This window comes from Amphiura filiformis, unplaced genomic scaffold (genome assembly GCF_039555335.1).
Source record: "Amphiura filiformis unplaced genomic scaffold, Afil_fr2py scaffold_22, whole genome shotgun sequence".
Lineage (NCBI taxonomy): Eukaryota > Metazoa > Echinodermata > Ophiuroidea > Amphilepidida > Amphiuridae > Amphiura > Amphiura filiformis.
The window spans coordinates 131,997-149,503 of record NW_027305486.1 but is presented as its reverse complement, the minus strand read 5'-3'; the positions used below and the strand labels follow the sequence as shown (position 1 = coordinate 149,503).

General features: G+C 34.6%; 1 protein-coding gene across 1 annotated transcript in view; it reads right to left on the bottom strand.

Annotated features, from left to right (window-relative positions):
- The window catches only part of LOC140143497 (chordin-like), a 44,052-nt gene extending 29,223 nt beyond the window's left edge, over positions 1-14,829 (bottom strand). The window contains exons 1-2 of the mRNA XM_072165328.1: positions 14,566-14,829; positions 8,799-8,902 (exon numbers count right to left, since the gene is read on the bottom strand). Coding sequence (XP_072021429.1) covers positions 8,799-8,902; positions 14,566-14,776 — 315 coding nt within the window. The 5' untranslated portion in view covers positions 14,777-14,829. The remainder of the gene's footprint in view (positions 1-8,798; positions 8,903-14,565) is intronic.
- Positions 14,830-17,507: the final 2,678 nt, after the last annotated feature.

Here is a 17,507-nt window from a genome sequence, read left to right as displayed (position 1 = left end):
TAGGTTTAGGTATTTTTTTAATCATTGGGTTAGGTTTAAGGAAAGGATTATGGTTATATGCCTATATGTTTAGGGTTCGAGTTCGAGTTATGATTAAGGTTATTACGGTTAGGATGAGATAAGAGTTAGATTTAGGGTTTTGGTTGAGGTGGCGCCCACTATTCTTATGCATGTTGTTCCTGATCCTTCTTTCATCTCTTTTGATTTTCCCGATATTTACTTTCCCTGATTTCGTTCTGTTTTTCTTGTCTCCACTAGTGTTCACTTTAACCAATAACCCGATACCTTTTCACACATATCAAATACTTCCTCATCTCACCATCCATGCAGAGACCATAGAGTTCAAACGCCAGTCATCCTTGTTTTTCCTCAATATAATATCATTATTAAATTCTATTTTTAAGGCGCCCATACTTCATTCAAATTACCAACACTAACTGTGCGACAATTGTCACGAAATTTTAAGAACATTTTTACGATAACTATCTCGAATCTTTTCGCGCTATTTTATTTTGTTACTCAGCTGTAGGTCGGCGAGATACTCACCGAGTTCCGATACATTAATAGAAAATATTTTCATCTTTTGGTTAGCCCCACATTGTGAAGCGAAATTCCTGAGGATTTTTTTGTGAACATTTAAAGTTTCCGATTGTCTCCTTACGGCTATTACTTTGCAAATGTGCCGAAACATAAAATGGTCAGTTGTTTAGCTGGCGTTTTTTGTTATTATAGGAAACAATTATACCCTTTAATTGTTCTTATTTATTCTTTCATAATGAAAGGCGGTTTTTACCATGTTTACTGGGCCGGGGTTAGAAGTGGTCACTTTTGATTTTGAGTTGGTCAGAAAAAGATAGAGATAGGAATGTGATAGTCTTTTAAATTGATTGCCGACGGACCACCCGTATGTTAAACTGTGATTCTTTTGACAATTCAAAGTTGTTCAAACTTTAAGGATAAGATGTTGCACCAATGTTATTATCCTGTTGGTTCACCATTTCAATTTTATTTATTTCTTATAAGGCACATGATGTAGAGAGAAATTGTGATTGGGAAATTGACTCTTTCTAATTTTCCTCTGAATTGAAACGTTAATGTGGTAGTTTGTAAAAAAAAGGGGGGAGGGGAGATGTCTCACTATGGGCCACAATGGCCTCATCACAATGGCATAGTTCTTTAACCTCACTTAAACAATCATAGTGCAAAATTTGATCTCACGTTGCAGAGTATGAGTTTTCGTACCCAAATTTTCAAAGGCCATTCACTAAATGTACAAATGTATTGGGGTTAAAGAACTGTGCCCCTGATAGATGAGCATGTTGTGGATCCTAGTGTCTTTTGCAGAACAATACTTTGCTCCGGTATTTGGTGACAAAACCTATGTACAAGTTGGACTTGGCGTGCAGAGGCGGCAAAGAAGGGGTTACCAGGAGTACATAGATTATTGTTGAATCTAGTCTCCATCTGATCTCTGTAAAAAATAAAATAATATTTTATTGTCGTGATTGTCACGACTGTGTCATACTCCTGATCACTCGTGATGTTCATAAATTGTCCCAATATTAATGTTTCCCATCACACTTCCTCATTAGGAGATTGATTTATACAACATGCTCATCTATCAGGGCACAATTCTTTGACCCCAATACAATAGTACATTCATCAAATGACCTTTGAAAATTTGGGTACAAAAATTCACACTCCGCAATTTGAGGTAAAATTTTACACTAAGATTGTTTAATTTAGGTTATTGAACTATGCCATTGGAATGAGGCCATTGTTGGCCACAGTGATAATACCATCGGCATGTATAGTCATCACAAAGTTCGCGCTAAGTTTATAAAACTTTATTAGTATAAGACTTCGATTTGCGTTTACAAGTCTGGGTTAAAGGGTCAAACAAACGGTGATGACACCAATCAATTTGTGTCAACAAAACAGTAACTCATATCTTTAAACGAAAGAGGTGCTATTGTAAAATCGTGTCTGTTACCTTACCGCAATATGTTGGTCTAAAATAATACGAAGCGAGGTGTAGAAATTATGAAATTTATCTTGTTATTTGAAGCTTCAGCACATAGTGTGATCAAGGGTACAGACTTTGCTGAAACGGTCATTTAACCCTTTCTTAGATAATTATTCCTATAAACAAAACATTCAGGAACATCATACCCATAGGTGTAAATACTATCATTTTGCATCTAAAAACTATTAGAAATTTGCAATAAAGCTGACTATTTAAAAGTGTATGGATAAATTAATGTGCACGCATGAACCGAATGACCTGAAATATTGCTCACCCACGGAGGTGTTTTGTTTTGCTCCATTGGAAGTACACGTTGTTCCACCATAAATCTCAAACAATTTTACATGAAATTATGACAAATGTGCAGATCAACAACCTTTGCATAATGCTCTACCGACAGCTGTTAACATTGTTTTACATCCATGTCAACTTTGTACTTTTTCCACTTTGGGTGATAAAATGCTTGTATACAATACACATGCCGCTTTTCGTGCTTTTTGAGTCGCAAACACTTTAAAATATAGAATATTAGCATGATTCTAGGGATATTAAACAAATCGTCCTGAACGTTCGGCATGTATTGCGGTGGACGGTGTAATGACCGTCCACGATTTGATCCAGGACCTTGAAGCGCCACGACGAAATGTCGGCATTTCGGCACAATAACTTTCAGATTTCTTCTCAGCATTCTGCTATTTTTGTTTAAATGCCGATATACTATACATGATATGTATTCCGGTTTCTTATCAGTATAGTAACTTAATTCTGACTTTTAGAACTCTTTTTATGCCATGTATAGCTATATGTAATGCTGGCAATGTAACTTCATTTTGGTTGCTTGTCAAAAATGCCGAATTTAGGCATCGAACCGTTTTCGACGGATATAGGCAAATTTTATGTACTTAGGTTTGGCACTGACACTGATGCATATTCGGCGTTATTATGTAAAGTTAAGACAATTTTGTCTCCGGTAAAACAATGCATGAGGTTGAACTTTTATAACGTCGCATTAGTCCATCTGAAGATTTCACATTCTGACAAAAGTATATCTTGGAGATGTGTTTTAATAGTTGTAGGAGGCGTGTTTGTTGTGACGACACACAGACCGGAACATATCAAGAGCCTAATTTCACACCCTCGGGCTATCTAACGACAGCCAAGCACAGATAAATTTTCCAGTTGAACTTGATCTTAAGGTGAACCTGATTTGCCTGTATAGATTTACGAGTTTTTCCAGCATTGTTTTTTGCTTCAATCGAGGGTTGCCGTATTGAAACGTGTTGTCACGGAGACAATGGCATGGAACACTCAGAAGTCCCCGATCGTTCATGCTATTTTTGATGTTTTACGTGATTTATCGTAAAGGCGATGCACTTTCGTGATCTTGACATTGAACGCCATCGGGGTTTCAATAAAATCAACAAAGTATTTAAAAGGAATTCAAATTCAACAGACTGTTAGACATGTATGTCTTCGGCTCGTATGTGCATGAGAACATGAAAGAGTGCAGATTTTCGTAAAGGCAAAACGCCAACTGAATTTTACTCCAGCAAATTTGAACTTGAAACTTCTCTATATCCCGTAATTTTTATTTTTTAATCGCAGATCACCCCCGGGTGATCGCCGCCCTCCACCCAACGCGCGTCGACCGTTTCCCTTTTTCCTATAAAGTGAAATCATTTTATCGAGCAATGAAAGTATTTAATTTATCCATCAGTATGCATTCATTTAAATTTGTAATCAATTTATAAAGAATGTGGTCTCCTTCTGAGCAGGCCCGTACGCAGGGGGGGTGCAACTGCACCTCCCCAAATTTGCCAAAGTGTTCAAAAAGTCCCAAAATTTCAGAATTTGCAAGCGTAGCGAGCCAAAAAATCAGGTTTTTTACGGGTTTATTGTCAAAAAAGGTCCAAATTTTCGAAAGAAAGTCCACTTTTTTCACAAAATCGCCCCCCTTGGGAAAAAAGTCCACTTTTTTCAAAATCAGCACCCCCAAAAAAACATCCTGCGTACGGGCCTGCTTCTGAGGTATTTCTGGATTCCGAAATTATCTTAAAACTAAATTTGCCACTGCTCTCAAATACAAATTATCACGTAGTAATAAATACGTGTTAAATAATATACCCGACTATGCATGGACATCATTTAACCAAATATCTTTTAATTACATTGATAATATATCGCTTCCGTATTACACGAATATTTTGGAGTACTTCTATTAATATAATCTCTAGTATTTGCCCAACTTCAAAAGTGTATTTGTCGGGTACATTCTTAGCTGGGCTATTTTGGGCGTGATTAAATGTTGTCGAGGATGTTATAATCGTGAAACAATGTTTGAGGAGACCACTTTATCATACTCATGATGAATTCTAAAATTACGCAGGTGCATCCTCAGACGAGTTAACAAATTAACAGGGTGGGTCAAAAGTGAAAAGAGACCGTAATTAACAGGGTGGGTCAAAAGTGAAAAGAGGCTATAAAAACATCATGATAAAGCAGAAAAAGTTCAGGGATGCAGGAAATACAAAAGATGAAGAATCGGTGAAACTAATTTCAACCTCATCATCATTATTTTTGCATTTAGGTTTTGTGCATAGACATGATAGACGACACGTCTTGATCACATTATTCACAACCGCGTGCGCATCACACAGATGCGCATACTGACCACTGCTGACCGTGCTTTTGGCCAAGATAAAAGTTGGATAAGATCCTGCACCCGGTAAATCGACATTTTGTTCAAAAATGTCGCATGCTGTACTTTCGTGTGCTTTATGGCCAACTTGCCTTGTCCGCTGCTTCAGTGACTACAATACAGCAAGCACACTATGTTTTTGCCAAAAAAAAAAAGCATGTGGGGTTAACGAATTTTGACCTGACAGATGAGCATGCGCATTTCAGTGTATCACTCCTAGGATCCACAACATGCGCATCTATACGGGCTCGGTTATTCAACCCCAATACATTTGTACATTCATTGAATGACCTTTGAAAATTTGGGTACAAAACCTTATACTCTACAACTTGATGTCAAAGTTTGCACTATAATTGTTTAATTAAGGTTATTGGACTATGCCATTTGGATGAGGCCATTGTCGTCCATATAGTGATATGGACGACCAGAGACGACGTCTAGAATCTGAAACCATGAGATTTAGGGTCAAGTATACTTTTTTTTCAGCTAATTAATTTCTCTATTCAATGTATAATCACTCAACTAATCACCCCATACGTGGTTACAAGAGACGCAGTCCAGCCAAGTCAGACGGAATATAGGGTGATCCAATCGAAGTTCACTTCATACAAAAAATGGCTGGGAGACTGACACATGCGCAAAGTGTATAATTTTGATATTGTTTAAACATGTTAAAGTACATCGCTGCCAGAAAACATTGCTCTCTTGAACAATTTTGTCGCTGCGTTCAATATGTTCAACGAATTTAAGCTCTTGACTATGCGTAACTATTAAATCACATGTATATCCCAGATTTGAGGTCTTTCGATATGCCAGTCAAAAATAGCAAATGACCAAATACAGTAACTGATTCATCTTAGAAAATTAATTGACTTCAAAAACTGATTTGTACCAATTAAAATCGTCTACACAGTTTCAACATAAACGAAAGTATAATTTTAATCTTCTCGGCTATACTTTGTTTTATTTTATTTTAATACATTTCTTTTCTTTAAAAAAAAAATAGAAACGGCAGGTTGATTAACAAAATTAATTTTTGTGTTCTGGGACACCCTATAGCAGAACCTGTAGTCGCGTGTCCGTGCGCCAAACTCCAACTGGGCCACCAAAATGTACATGCTAATTTGCTATTTTTCTTCGTAAAAAGATACCATGTAATAACATTTATGTTTTACCAACGTGCATACTATAATAGTACAAAACCGCTGTTTTAAAAAGTACTGTCACCTCTACAATACATTATTATTTCTATATTGAGTAGTTTCAAACCGATGATATTACTTCAAATTTATTATAACCCGTATCTACTTTTTCGAAAGCACACAGTTTGCAGTAGAAATCTCTTGTTGAATTGAAGGTCTCGCAACCCGGAGGTCCTGGGCTGGGTGAATCCCCAATAACTGTTTCATTGGTCTTTTTCAGATGTTTAGTTCTATATCCCATGGTTACTACCAACATTTGCCTTCAGCTGGATATTTGGGTTGTTTGATTGGTCAGAAACATTATTTTGATTCAAGTTCTAGTATACATCGAACATATCGAACACGTATTTGTGCCACGTAAATGCGCGACGTATCATGAAATAACAATGCCAATAATCCCAAAATTTATCCAGAACTTTGAATAACTTCGGATGTAAAGGATTATGCTCCAATTTCCATTTTACATGATGTAATAGTCCATGGAGTATTCACATATTATACCCATGTCATAATTTTCTTGTACATGTTGTATGATTAAGGTAGTGAACCCGGGTAGTGAAGGACCGAAGGATTAAAGCTTCTTCTTGTTTTAGACATACCCGGAGTAATTTGTCAATCATGATCATGTCATTTTTGTCACAAAGGTAATACAAGGAAAAGTACATGTAATATATTAAAGAAAACATATTAAAGCGGATAGCATCGGGGTCAAATCAAACACTTAATTTATTTATTCCAGGGCTAAATTACTGTTGTGTTAATGTTATGTTTAATATATCCTTTTATAATTATTCAGATTTTTGTCTGGTTTTTAATTATTATGTAGACATTGGTAGAGGAGATTCTCCATATTTACATGCCCTTAAAATTACTTGGCAGCACCATTATTTTGATGCTCCAATACATGATTTAAAACTTTTCCACATTCTGTATTTTTGTCAAACCATAGGGAGCAATGATCGACCGGTCAAACACGCATTCTGAACACACTAATTTGATCTCAAAATTGAAATACATTATAGTCTATAATTATACACAAAAACACAATAACCATTATTTCAAATTGTGTTATCTCTGGCGCGACAGAATGTCTTCAAAGTTGGTCCAAAGTTGACTTCAATCTGTCAAATTCAACAAGCCCCATTGATCACAATGTTGAATTTGACAACTTTACCGGGCGCGCGGACGGCGACTGATGCCTAAGTTAGCAAAACATTTGTAATGTACATTCAACTGATATCTCAGGCACATAAGCTTTACATAACAATTGTTATTTCCTAAACACAAAACTACGGCGTGGAACTCGACTTCAGATGTCGGTGACCAGTTCTAGCCCCTTTTGACAAAAAATTAATAAAATGAGCTCCGGGTATCTTGGGCACAAAATCACACTCCAATGTCTCCAAAACGTGCAATTGAAAGTGAAATTAATAATAAGCGATTGGAAATTATGCAAGAAAGCACTTGGATATTGGAGATTGTTTGGGCGACCCTGTCACAAGTTATATCCCCATTCCGCTTCATATTCCATCAATTTCACATGGGTATAGGCTATAGGCTAAGCTGACATCACCATAGACATTGCTTGATTTAAATTAGGCAAAATTCATCTGTCGACAAACAAGTTAACTTTTAAGTAGACCCAATTTGCGTATCAGCATGGTACATGATGTCATAAAATTGTTATATTATATAGAAACGGTCATGACTATACAAGCTTTCATCATTTAAGCATAAATCATCCAACATTACTAAGCAAAAATTTTGTCTAAAGGAACAAGTCGCGATTAATTTTCAAGTCTAAATTCAAACTGATGTCGTAAGTCTACCAGATTTCGTTTTAAAATTTGATTTTCAAACTTTTAACTTTTTAAAAAGATAATGAAATTTAAATCTGATTTTCAAAAGTTAATTTTCGAAGAAATATAATAACGACCCATTAACCGTAGTCTGAACTTGCTGTAAGTGAACTCAGGTTTATTATTTGCTATAAAATTATGATAAGGGATATGATAACATAATACTTAAGTCGGGTTTCGCTAATCGAACTCGATTTTATTATACGTACCGTATCCGTTTTAGTAGCAGATAAAACCGAGTTAAAGGGTAAACAGTAGTTAAGTTTATGAAGTTGTGGAAGATGACAAAACGTTCCCGTCGCCTGTGCACCTGGGGATTTTACTTAGTGCGCTGGGTGCTGGTCACAGGCTTCAACATATTCCAAGTTTTGAGATATTTTCACAAAATATCCAGAGCTATCTTAAGAACCACTGAACCAATACTAGGCTTGTTTGTACTCATTTTAATGCATTTTTTATGCTGATTCCAAATATGGCCATAAAAATGTATAATTCAACAAATTTTGAATTTTTGATTTTTTTTTTTTTTTTTTAACTTGTCGTCTGCAGTCGACACCCGCATGGAGAGAGTTTGTTAAGGAAACCACTACAATATTATATATACAAAGATGGTTTCCTATATAGACATACAAGAATTATACCTGTGCTACGTTATGCCAAGTTTTAATAGAAATGTCCTGCCAGGTACAATATGCCTATACCAATAGCCCGATGATGAAAGATAACAATACAATATTTGGATAAAACTTTGTGTATAACTTTGTGTATAACCACTGTGGTTTCCTTTTTCATCTCAGGTAAACTTAACTATATTTCGGCTACTATGATCTTTGCCAAGTTTAAATAAAGATGTCCTCCTATCAAAAGTATCAAAATATGATTATCTTAACAGAAAGTTCCGCCTTTACTTAAGGCAACCAATTTAAGGGGAACCCGCCATGCCATTAAATTAGACCTTAAATAGACCGCCAAAATACCCTCTATATGCCCCTTAAAATACATGTGCAACTTACCGCCGTACAATCGCAGTTGACGCAAACCATCTCTCCAAATGGAGGTCCGAGATTTGGGTGCCATGTTTCGCCCAATTCATAAAATTCTCCACCAAATGTGCAGCCTTTGTGAGGTAAAAAAAAAAGAGACGTGATATTAACAATGAGAAAAACAAGAGAAGGAAATTTTGCAAAACTGGTAACCAACTTTGGGACACTTTATAAATAAGAAAATCGTGGTAAACTCGCGAACATGCATGGTAAACTCGCACTTCAGTTAACTTGCAACTTTATTAACTCCCAAGTTCTGTGGCCACACTTGAGCAACTTTTTAATTTTCGGTACTTTTCGTAAACTCAACATTGATCCGCAAAACTCACCAACAACAACTTTGAACAACATTTTTTTTTACAAAAATGACTTACAAACTTTTCAAAGTTCAAGCAAATTTGCATAAGTTTTGAGAAACTCCCAATCTATATAATTATCGTGAGTAACACTTGCATATAAGTTATTGATGCATTCGCAACTTTGATCTCTAAATTTCATGAATTTGGGCAGATTATTTCCTGCTATTACTAAGCCAGTGTCAACTGTGTAATCTTTCAAGTATATCCAATTCTATCGGTCTCTGGGTTTTGAGAAATCCTCCGTAAATCCATAAGATCCCAAGCAAATCTCGAAATGAATATGTTGTGGTCTAGCTTGATTTTCATCAGCCTGGAAGTACTCAAAAGAGACTTCCTTACAAAAGTCTACAGATTATCCATAGGGTTTTAGTGAATTAGACTGTTGAAAAGAGCAAAAGACACTGGGGAGAGTGCATGCTTTTCGAATTCTTTGGACAAAACATCATTCTTTTTAAATCTCGAAATGAACATGATGTGGTTTAACTTATAATTTATCAGTTGAAGTACTGGTAGACTTCCTAAACACAAGTTTACAGATTATCCATAGGGTTTTTGTGAATTATACTGTTGAAAGCAAAAGATACTTGGGAGAGGGTGCATGCTTTTCGATTTTTTTTGACAAAACATCAGATTCATTCTTTTATTCAACGTGTATGGGATGTTATTTCCTATATTGAGATGTTCGTATAAAGAAGGGCGTATCTGCAATAGCTGCCCAATATACATTTGACAATATCTGCATTCTGTAATGTACGCAATCTGAAAAAAAATGACACCTGGCAGCTATTGCAGATAGGCCTTCTTGCAATTAAACCCATCGATATAATCTATTAATAGATATCGGATTTGACGTAAAAACATTCCGAACTCTTCAGATACCAAAAAAATTGCAACTGAATTGGCGACTATGGTAATCAGCACATTAGGGGCCACCTAGTTTATCGCAATTCAAGTTCAAAGGCACCATTAACCTTCGCAACATGCCTACCAATTCTGTTTAGTTGTTGTGAGATCAAAAAATTAGGTCTCGATAAAATTATTTTAATCCGATATTTCATATTTTTGGGGGCAAACATAATATTGCATTAAAGATTTTTCTGTCAGGGATGAGAACAGTCGCACAAAAGCTTACAACAAAGGCTTATTTAAGGTGAAAATATACCTAATCAACTTTATATTTTCATTATTTATTAATTGCTTATTATATTATTTATATTGCTTATATTCAAATTCTTTCTTTAATTCTTTCTTTATTTCTTCCTTTTTTTCTTTTTTTTTTTATTCCTTTCTTTCTTTCTTTCTTTCTTTCTTTCTTTCTTTCTTTCTTTCTTTCTTTCTTTCTTTCTTTCTTTCTCTTCTATCTATCTTTCTTTCTTTCCTTCGTTAATTCGGTCTTTTAATTTGTGGCATTAAAACATTTGGCTCTTGCGTTACTAAAGTATTATAAGTATACAAAGGGTTAAATAAAATGTTCTAAATCTTATTATTATTATGAAGTGACTAAAGTGAGCGGCTGAGCTGGCCACTTGTTTTACCAAAGTGTACATAGGTGTGAAGGTAAGGGAAAGGCCAACATGATTAGATATATAATCACTAGGATCCAAAACATGCTCATCTATCAGGGGCACAGTTCTTTAATCCCAATACATCTGTACACTCATTGAATGACCTTTGAAAATTCATACTCTACAACTTGAGGTCAAATTTTGCACTATGAATGTTTAATTGAGGTTATTGAACTATGCCATTGGGATGAGGCTATTGTGGTCCATAGTGAATACAGAGGCAAAATGTGTAACATTCGTTTACTTTCATCATGCTCTAACACGCTTATTTCTATGGGTTTTGAAAACATAGAATTTTAAAGACAGTGCATATTTTATTTATTTATTTTTTTATTTATTTTATTTTTTTTTATTTTTATTTATTTATTTATTTATTTATTTATTTATTTATCCATAAATTGTGACAGATTTAATGATTCATTGCCATAACCATGAAAGCCTTTCGATTTATAACATAACACATTACTTTTATACTTATCATATTGTCATTATCCCATTCATATCATATCATTTATGCATTTAACATAATTACCCTATCCCAAGGTTCATCTACACATCTTCATACTTATGTCACGTGACATATTCCAACATGTCACATGACCTTGTCATTCATTAATCATCGCAATTGAAAGGATTTGAAAATAATAACAATGACTTAACGGGATTATGGTGGAATAAGAATTAATTTGGACCATTGATTTATTTAATACGACAAGATCCACGTTAACGATTAAATTTGGGCGTGCACATGACAACCAGTTTTTGAACAACTTTAACAATGACTATAATTTAAATGGCCCACGTTTAATAAAGGATTGAAACAATTAACATTTTCAATGGCTGAATAATAGTCGATTATTCAAATTTAATACGCTATGATATTTGAAACGGTTAATAAATAGATAATTACTGTTGTTAAATGGATTATGTCTGTAATGATTATGTCTTTATTATTGTAACCTGAGAAGTTGTAACATAGCTGCACAAAATTTAGTGATTTTTGGGAGTTCCATAAATAGATTAGAAACAGTAGGTCGATTTTGATTTGAAACGCAATCAATTTGGACATTATAGTAATAATGAACTTCATTAGAAACAATACCAGGCAATTTATGAAAAACTTACGTAAAAGTATAAAAGATGCAATTTGGCGAATTAATTAAAAGAACAAAAAAATTACCGAATTGATACTGGTATAAAACTAAAGGTCTCTCCAATTTCCTAAAAGTTATATGCGCAATTCATATAGAATTGCATTAACGTGATAAATTCCATGCCATGTAAACTAATTGGACTTTTAGTTATTTCTAAGCGAAGATGACAGTTCATTATATATCGTACCCATATCCAAAGAGGAAGACAGATTTAATGGCTAATTTAACTTATAAATTAATTTGGTGCACTTTGTGGCCAAAAGGTGACACTGATTTTAACGCGTAGAAAAGTTCAAAGATAGGTTTCGCTCATTAATATTACATTGTAAATTATCAATAGAACTCTTTACCGTTTTGTCCGAATATCGCATATGTGAGGTATCCCGGATACCGCCAAAGGTTGTAAGTTATTTTAACCAGAAATAAAGAACAGTTTGCCAACCCAAAGTGTTGCAATTAAACAGTTTTACCAATGTTTTGTTTTGTCACATTTTGCTTACTATAAAATTGACTGTGGTTTATACCATAAACCATATACACGCGAAACATATTAATATACTCAAAAAGAGAGTATCATAAATTGGTTCAAATTTATGAATGTGGTTTAAATTTCCCTTTTTCCATAATCTAAACATTTAGGTATATATTGTAGCCAAGTGAGTTGGCTAGGCTGTCACGCACGTTTTCCAATTCCATTTTACAAATGTTTCAATAAATTTACTTGTCTAACTTATGGGTCAAATATATGCATGCAAATGATTGCTACTTTTTGTTGGTGTAATTGAAAACAATAATTATAAATTATATGATATATTTGAGAAAAATTGACACCAAATTAATGTTCTTTAGATGCTGAGCTTCGTTATGTCCATCCGACTTCAATAAAATTGTTGCGCTATATATATATAATAACATCTCTTCAACACGTTTTATTAAAATAATTAAGTCATAATACGCGAAAATATTTTTTTTTCCGATGAGAAATAAATTGTGTTGTTCTCATCTTTGTCCAATTCAACCTTCGCTAAATTCAGATATCGATCTAAGAAGTCCAAATATTTTTCTAACCATCCCATGTTTATTCCTGCACACACACCAATCATTCAATAAACCTCAAATGCTTGAAAACATGAAGGTAAATAGTGTATATAATTCATGATTTATACCGATTCGATTTTTGTTTCTTTACATATTTTAAACGACCGAGGCTCCAAAATGCTTTAGTATAATTTGGCAGGTGTACGGGGAGCCAAGGTGTGGGAAAAGGTCATATACTCATGAAAGAGTCCAAAAATATTAATGGTTTTGATTGAAATGAAAATCTTCTAAAGCATATGCGGATACATGCTTCAAATAATTTGATATGAGTTTTGCTTTAATATATCCGCAGCTCTAATTTAAATGTTTTTGCTTAAGCAAATAAGATGGCAACTTAATTGTTTTTACCAAAAATACATTTAAATTCAAATAACTTAATTATGCATGGAATAGCCGTGGTGTGATAACAAGTATGGAATTGTGTTTATTTTGCCGAAATTGAAAAGAGCAACTTCTGAACATGATATGCTGAGAGTGAGATTGTTAACATGTTTTAAGGGCATTAAGGGCAAAGGCAGAAAACCATTCCCTTTTATTTCATCATCAATCTGCGCATCATGTCAACGCCTTCTGCCTCTCCTCCGTACACCCCGGCATATCTGCCGAATTCTTCATACACTCCGCACCTCACTGATAACAGTGTTGAAAAGTTTATGTAGAAAGGACGTGCAAATATTTTGACATGTTTGTTTTTCATGTTTTGTTTTTGGCCATCAAAATGTTTATTAATAAATGACAAGTTGCAAATTAAAGTGTCATTGAGAAAGTGTTGCGGGTTCAAAGGGAGGACATTTTCACAACTATACCGATATATTCTCTTTAGATTTACTTGTCAATACACACGGATTGAAATCAGTGCCCAGTCCATATGTACAATTTAAACGCTTTACACTAGACACAATTCGATTGCAAAATAGGCTTAGTATTTAATTAGGATAATGTATAGTAAGTAGTTTGTATTTTGGTGATGAAACTGTATGAAACTGTATTTCCACATCACATCCAAAAAGCTCACATTGGGCGCACCATTCCTTTTTAAAGGAATTTTTATTATCTTTCTTGTGACACTTTCACATTGATAATTAATCATTTATAAATACATATCTGTATAAATCAAGTTTAAGGGGTCATCCGATCGAGCTGATATTGTTTATGAATTGCGCTAAAAATATGCATGTTGCTTAATTCGGAAACGATAATTTTATCATGCGGATTGTTTTCGATTGCGTATAGATCTGTATTCAGTCAAACTATGCTAAAAATGGCTAAACATGATTACTAGTGCGGGTAAACAATTTTGATACTCTTTAAAACTTATGCTGCACATGTCTGAACATTGAGATCTCAATTAAGATACAACAAAGGCTAACATAAATAATTGCAAACCAAAAAACGCTAATAATGGTAAACCACTGTTTTAGTCTATTGCAAAACAACAACGATACTTCCACATGTGAGCAAATGAACTTATAACTTTGCGGTTTTAAGTGAAAACGTGGTTTACCCTTAAGCACTTTATACGACTTTTAAAACTTTTTACAACTTTTAGACATGTACATACCAGGAATACCCCTCGATGTTGCGGGTGATTTCTCTGCTTTCAACGGCAACCTATCTTCCCTTGCCCTGTCTCGATCTCGTTTTCTTTCACCGCTACTACTCTTGGCACTTTCCACGACCCTACTTTCTAAAACAAGTAGCAGAACTGCAAAAATCAGTAAACTAAATCCCCATGTCAACTTCAACTCGCGACACCGATGATGATATTCCATTTTTGTGTGTGCGAACAAAGTTCCCAAATGCGGATAGTCTGAATCCAAAAATAAGACGGCGTATTTCCTATATAATATGCGTAGAAAGTTCACTTCGTTGTTACAAGAACTTTAATCAAACTTTGTTGAGTTATAAATCCAGTACTGTCATGTGCGAAGTTTAAATTGAAGAGGTTGCTCTGCACGGTTTTCACTTAGCAAACGCTAGACACTGAATGAACGAATTTGAATGTTGTGCCAGTGACTGAGTCAGTGCAGTGCGAAACGCTTGAACGATAAAACTTTTTTCAGGTCACGCGTGTTTTGGCGAGAGTTGGATGCGCTGCGGGGCTTAAATGCTCTAGTCGTATGTCCCCTGCGGCAATCTAATTGGCTGAATGAGTAAGTGCATGAGAGGTGGGTCGTGATGTTTTCAAAGGTGTGAAGCAGGCTATCAGTGTGGTCTATAAAGGCCCAATAGGATTTACGCCAATCGATTAGTCAAATAGTTGGATTATCGATAAGGCAAAATGAATGCGCAATTTCTTGTACTTATCCAAAGTTGCTGAAGTTCAACATGCTCAAGTGAATAATTGAAGTAAGTTGAGTTATTGGTTAATAATGTTAAAATGTACCAGACGAACGTATTGGATCAGGGGGAGTGCCTTTCATGTCATAGAATTTTTGAAACATTTGATGAGTTCAAACAGCCAACCGCTCAAATTCCATGCTCAAAATCAATGTTAAAAGTGGAATGGTGTAGAGCATGATTGAAAAGAGTTCAACTTTTTGAATTAAGTTTTTACACTTTTTGAATAGATCAATTCCTTTTGCGTACTTTAAACATGTTGAATAATGAAATTCCAATAGCTCCTCTGTATTATAATTGTATACACGGTGAAGTCCCTAAGTTACCCGACTATGGCAGGCCAAACTGGTCACAATCATACATTAACATTACGATGAAGAAAAACTCTTAGTTATTAATGTAAATCGAGAATCGGAATATGACCGACTGGGTACAACTTAACCAAACATTTAAATTGATTCGGCACCTATATGTAGGCGTATATATTATCCCTTAGTCTTCATGGTCTTTTAATTTAAATAAAATGTTTTTATTACCCTGTAACCTACTGATCATTGACACTACTTTGGTGAACATGATGACGCAACATTTATAATAATTGAAACTAACCACAATACAAACACCGTGTCAAAGGCTTTAATAAGATCGGAATTTAATGCGGACGCACGTTTCTTCTTGTGTGTAGAATTTGGGAAAGACAAATAAGGAGACAAAAGTGATCTTGTAACAAATCGTGTAAAGCGTACAATGTATAAACATGGACACCGTAGCCAAACTATATCAATATGAACAGGGTAGTAGCTGCTTACTAAGGCCAAATTGGTAAAGACATGAAAGATGAGAGATTTTTGATATGCAGGCCTCGTAGTTAGAATTATAAAGGGATTTAAATATCCGAGATCATTTGTACGAAAATTTGATCAATCATTTCAAAGATCTTATTTATCTTTATAGAGCTTTTTGAATACATGTCAATCCTTAATTGAATTATGGTTTGGAGTACTTTGGACCTAAGGTCCGTATGCACAATGATCCTGTTAAGGGAATTACATGTAGCTTTAATATTAGATGGCTGCAGTTTAACTTTGAACTTCGACTTACGAGAAAAGGACATGAAGGAGGAAAAGAAAGGAGTAGAAGGATAAAAGTGTATAAGTCTAATCTCATAGTTACACCACACTCTAAATAAATCCTAAATTATAGTACTAAGGGGCTGTGATTAGGGACTAATCAAATATTAAATCTTACAGACTAAAACCAAATCTTTAAGATTTAAAATTCAAATCTATAAGATTAATGTTAAAACTAAAATTGATTGGCCCCTAATTACAAGGATTTATTTTTAAATCCCCGTAATTGAGACCTGCCTGGTCCAACTTGTTTTGTTCTTACTGACCTAAGGGTTTGAGGCCTTTGGTTTGAGGACTGATGAGTATGTCCTGATATTGGTATAACCATGATAAACCTTTAAAGGCATATAACCCGATCATGAGGAGTGAGTGTACGTGCAAATATGCTGCATGGTGATGGGCCGGTAACCCCAATGGTACTATTAACCCAACCCACTCATAATTATCATAATTATTGGCAATCCCATCTGAGCTTTCTTTTAACTGCAGACGACAAGTTTCATTTTTTCATAAATTTCATTATTGTAAATTTTCATGACCATATTTAGAATCAGCATGTAAAATGCATTAAAATGAGTACAAACAAGCCTAGTAGTAGTATTGGTTCATTGGTTCTTATTAGTAGCTCAAAACTTAGACTTAAAGCCTTAATGTACGATTTCCGTCAAATTTTAATTTTGTTATTCTTTATTCAAAATGTTGAAATAATATTAGTAATAACTGACGGGAATGGTTGCTGTCCATTTTAGGTTGATATAACAAGGTAAAGTAAAAGAAACCCCACTGGTTATTTTGGCCATTTAACATGCAGTTCTATGGGAGGACATATTATCCTGCAAAGACAACAAATTTGGCAGATTTCATTTAGGTGCAAGTTGGGACATGTGTAAACATTACAAATATGAACAAAAATCAGGTTTGAAAAAAAATTAACCAATTTCATATTATAAGATCGTACATTATGGCTTTAATACTAGGCCTACTAAAAGTAATACTAGCACGCAGAGCAGTTTCTTGAGGCGCATCACGATTG